Source organism: Austrofundulus limnaeus, unplaced genomic scaffold, assembly GCF_001266775.1.
Source record: "Austrofundulus limnaeus strain Quisiro unplaced genomic scaffold, Austrofundulus_limnaeus-1.0 Scaffold201, whole genome shotgun sequence".
NCBI classification, from domain to species: Eukaryota; Metazoa; Chordata; class Actinopteri; order Cyprinodontiformes; family Rivulidae; genus Austrofundulus; species Austrofundulus limnaeus.
This window is the reverse complement of record NW_013952603.1, coordinates 695222-699944: the sequence shown is the minus strand read 5'-3', so window position 1 is coordinate 699944 and position 4723 is coordinate 695222. Positions and strand designations below refer to the sequence as shown.

Here is a 4723-nt window from a genome sequence, read left to right as displayed (position 1 = left end):
GCTTTATGATTTTGGCCCACGTGACAAAATGTTTGGACCCCACTGCTCTGAAGCAGCTCATAACTTTATCTCCATCACCAGCAGCAAAGACGCAATAACCACATCTTGCATTTTAATTGTTTCACAGATGGAATCAAAGCTCTTAAGAGTTATACAAAGTTTATAAAATGTGACCAAAACTTCCTGAAGAGTGGATGAGCGACTGACCTGGTGGGCATGAGGTGGTTGTAGTTGAAAACCTTGACAAAAGRCTTGATCTTGGACCTCTTGGCGATCTTCTTCTTGCCCATGGAGGTGGTCACCTTACGGGGGTAGCGGTCGATGCCTGCGACCAGAGCGTGGCTGTAAGGACGGTCGGCCGTACCGTCATCGATGTTCTGCAAAGGAACCAGCAACAGATGGTGAAATTTACAGAGCAAGACTGAATCCCAGCGACAGGAAGCGATTATTTGCTCCGCATGTCACCACACAGAGGCAGYAGAAGACTACAGCCAATCATCTTCATGGGCGCTAAGGCTGCTAGAAAACACAGCCGTCTTTACAACTGTTCGAACAAATCTTTTAAAGACACTCAAAGGCTCYTTGAAGGAGAACACACAACTTTAGTGCACGGAGAATATTTGTTTCTGACTGACATGTTCTTTAAGAAAAGGGATGTATTAGGGCTGGCCGGTATGACCTCAAATTTGTTCTGTACTGTATTGCAAAATGGTTTTAACAAGCAAAAAATTTTCTCAAATTTTCAACAATATTAAAATKAAGTGGATGTTATAACCAGGACTTCCAAGTAAAGTTAGTCATTTTGACATAAAAACATTCTAAGTMGGCATAAGTTGCCTAAAATGTTATAGTGTGACAGGACCTTAAGGGGATTCAGCTGCACATAGTCCTGTTATAAGACTATTTCAGATAACTGGAATGTAAATGTGAAGCCAAATAAATGTAAAATCTGCCTGCCATACAATAAGCTTCTGCCTGCTGAACTTATCACTTATCAGCTGCTGCTCTGTTGCTCTCAAAGCAGAACTGTTACATTAGCATAGGGTTGGGCATAATCGTATCGTGTGCAATTAATAATCAGAAAAACATTAATCGATTACTTTTTGGCACTTGACGATTAATATGACTAATGCCACCAGGCAGAGTCCGCTCGCTGCTCCTCTCCGCTTCAAATATGATGAACATTTAAAAAAGGTCTGTAATTTATTTATCTATCAACACAATTTAAAATTTGATGTATAGCCTGTGTGATTTTGACACAATTTGGAACAGATTTTTACAAAGAACAAATCTTTCCCACTAAATTGGTCATGTGACTAGGACATGAGGGTGTCCAGGGACTCCACTGGATAAATTGTCAAATTAATAATTATCGGCTAAATACCACAATTAATCATGATTCGTTTTTTTGGCAATATTGCCCAACCCTACATTAGCAAGATGGATTCATGACTGAAAGGAGTCCTGAGTCCTGGACTGAAAGTCCACACCCTTTTAATCATCTCTGTGGGTAACAATACATAAAAAAACAATTTTTTTTCTCCGACAACTTGGGTGTTAAAAACTACGGTTGTTAAAGCATCGCTCTGCGTGACGTGCAGTGAGAGGGAGGAAATTATCCTGCGGCACGACGTAACTTTTCTACAGCGGGAGGGGGGAATTTTGAGGGTTAATTCTCTCTAAACGCGTTTTAAAACGCTATTTCTTCATTTATTTTCAGAATATTTCCAACTCCTCCTGCTCAGTTGTCTCTGCACTCTCAGCCATGCTAACACAGGTGTGATGCGGTAACTGACGTAGAGGGTCAATTTCATATAATTTCTGCAGTCTTATCGCATATACCACACAGCCCTAGGATATACATACACAGTGAGGCGCATGCACAGTAGGTAGTGAGCACATGCACCTTTTCACCTGAGCAGAAAAGAGAATGGCTGATCAGAGTAATTTGTGATTTAGTATTTAACAATTAAATACAAAAACAATCGAAAACTTATTGCATCGCCTGTAGAATAATCCATATTTACCCACAGAATTAATCTAAAACATAACTTCTACTGTGTTTCATGGCGAGTGTATATAGTATACTATATATATTGGCAACTACACTCACTGTGTATGTACTGTAATTTGAAGGTGKAGTGTATACATCTACTTCCACATGTTCTTTCCTGCTGAACAGAAATTCTGCAATGTTTAACTTATTTCCCTCAGCTAAAACCAGTTGTCCATAATCATAAAAATCAATGCGTGCTTCATGAATCCATAACATGGTGAAATAAACAGACTGGTTTTACCTTGACGATGACAGCTTTGCGTCCGGCGTAGCGTCCAGCTAGGACCATCACCACCTTTCCAGGCTTCATAAACTTGCCCATTTCTGTCAGAAAACACCACAGTTAGTCCCCCTAACATTAATAACCCGTCCTGAACACGACCTTGCACAAGTCAAACCCTAAAAGTCAGATATTTTCAGTTTAGGTCTTGCAGCTTTCTGACTAGCCGGKTAGTTAGCATCCAGCTAGGTAACAYTGCAATAGTCATAAATATTGCTCCAACAAACTCTGCACATTTCTAACAAATGTTAATTTATATCACAAACAAAACAGACTAATTTGAAGCCTAATGTTATAAAAGAATCGTGTGAAACTAACAGCTAACAGCTACACTGAACGTTAGCTTTAAGGGAGCAGCCATGTTGAAAACAGCGCAGGGAAGCGAAATTTTCCCACACAAAAACGTTTCATTTCGCCTTCATCGACCATAAATACAGATAATAACGGTGGACTACTGATTAAAGAAATGATTGTTGTACATATGTTGTGATAAAAATTGTKAAATAAGACGTATTTGATGCGATGGATGAGGATTGATTTGTAGAAAAAATCACTCACTGATGCTGTTCTATGGCCACCGCTAACAGGAAAGGAAGTACGGAAGGTTTCTGTGAACTTTGACCCCTGACATCACAACGTCACTTCCTGAAGATTGGAGCGGAGTGCGGCCGCCATCTTGGATGGGTACCTCTGYCGCTCCCAGCGCATTTATTTATACTGAGAAAGCTGTTCYTCCAACTAAAATAATCGCAACTCCATGATTTTTTTCTCACGGTTTGGTTTGTTACAAAAAGCAGAGATGTAGTTATGTTATTAGACACGGTCACACAATGAAAATAAGAGCTTTCATGCTGAAATACTTTTTTTAAATTATTGTCTCGTAAATTGTCTTTATTGTCTCTCTGTTGTTATATTCAGGTGCATCAGCAGCAAAGTGACAGGAAATTNTAAGTTGCTAAACTTACTTTTAAAAAAACAAATCCTTCAGTCCGTGGTGAATTTCCAAACTGCGCCGACACGTTAAAAAAATAAAAACACCACCATCTTCTTTTCTCTGTTTATTTWTTTGCTGCCCGCGCATTGAATCCTGGGATATCCTCGGCTGCTACGGATGCACCCTCGGATGTCGACAGGAAGTAGGACGCATTCCTCGGCCAAAAGGAGCCTTCGGAGTGGGACAATCCTCCTCCGCGCGAGGAAATGACGTATGCGGCCGACAAATGCGCACTCACGAGGACCCAGCCCCTGAGCTGAGACACATTTCCTGTTCCCCCAGCAGAGGGAGAAAGATGGCGCCTTCACACGTATTAAGATGCTGTCAACGGGGTTTAGCGTGGATCCCTGTGATTTTTATCGCCCTTGTCGTCTGCTGGTCTTATTACGCCTACGTGGTGGAGCTTTGTGTTTGTAAGTAGACGTCCTGCCGCTTCGCCTCGCGTCTTTGCGGGTTTTAAAGGGACATGTTTTCATTACCCAGCTGCWGCTGCTGCCATCAGGAAGTGAATGGACTCTGCCGCTTAACAATGGCAACTCTTCCCAAACCTGTCTGCTTGCTGTCACTACTTGGTCTTGTTGTCATGTAGAATAAAATGTGGTTGAAGGAAAAACTCTCATCCTGCTGCTCCGATATTATTTAATGTTAGTGTCGAGCTGACAAAGACAATAAAAGAGGGATTRTTATTTGGCCGGCACACTTATTTTTTTCTCCCTCCTAATTACTGGACCAGAGCTTTGCAATGGGTGTAGAAAATAATAGTTTCTACAGTTTATCCCAGTTTGCTTTAAGACTTTAAATATCCATTTTCTAATGTCACTACTTTAGTCTAAMATCAGACCTATTCAATTAAGTCATTGTGACATTATGTTGAAAGTAGGACCTACTTTTTACCCTTTAATAAAGGCACTCATTGCAAACTATAAAATCAAACCTCTAGAAAGCTTATTCTGGTCTATATTATAGATGAGTTTATTCCCATAGATTTCCAGATAAACTGACRTGCAGGTATGCACTCAATGTCAAAGTGCCTCTCTGAATCTGTGTAAAACMAAGTGGAAAAGGAAGAATTTACAGTAAATATGGTGCAGAGTCATAGAGAAGGTGTTGACCTGTTGTAATGAATGCCTTGAAGCTTCTATAGCTTCACACAAACATGTACTTATCTTAAAATATATAGCTCTCAGACATTTCAAAGAAAAAAAATCAGCATTTTGTTCCAGCTTTTTTTATTTCAGTGAATTTCAGCCAAATCTGTAAAGTAAATAAGTTGTTTTTAGCTTAAAGATTTTTTTAAAATTCAGCTGAAATAAAGCAAGATGTCTTTTTTGCAGACAACTAAATTAAACCACCAGTATTTAGCTTTATCTATTTGCAGAGGTTTATAGTAACT

The 4723-nt window shown here is 39.9% G+C and overlaps 2 protein-coding genes across 2 annotated transcripts in view; one reads left to right on the top strand and one right to left on the bottom strand.

The window, feature by feature from the left end:
• Positions 1-207: 207 nt before the first annotated feature.
• rpl27 (ribosomal protein L27) lies at positions 208-3002 on the bottom strand (the record flags this gene model as incomplete). The annotated part of the gene is given in 3 exon segments (XM_014018797.1): positions 208-377; positions 2298-2380; positions 2895-3002. Coding segments are annotated over 2 exon segments (251 nt in total), but the record flags the coding sequence as incomplete, so codon positions are not given.
• A 549-nt stretch (positions 3003-3551) lies between these two features.
• zdhhc20b (zDHHC palmitoyltransferase 20b) overlaps positions 3552-4723 on the top strand; it is a gene marked incomplete in the record, with an annotated part of 23451 nt that continues 22279 nt past the window's right edge. The window contains 1 exon segment of the mRNA XM_014018781.1: positions 3552-3743. Within this exon segment, the coding sequence (XP_013874235.1) occupies positions 3557-3743 (187 nt within the window).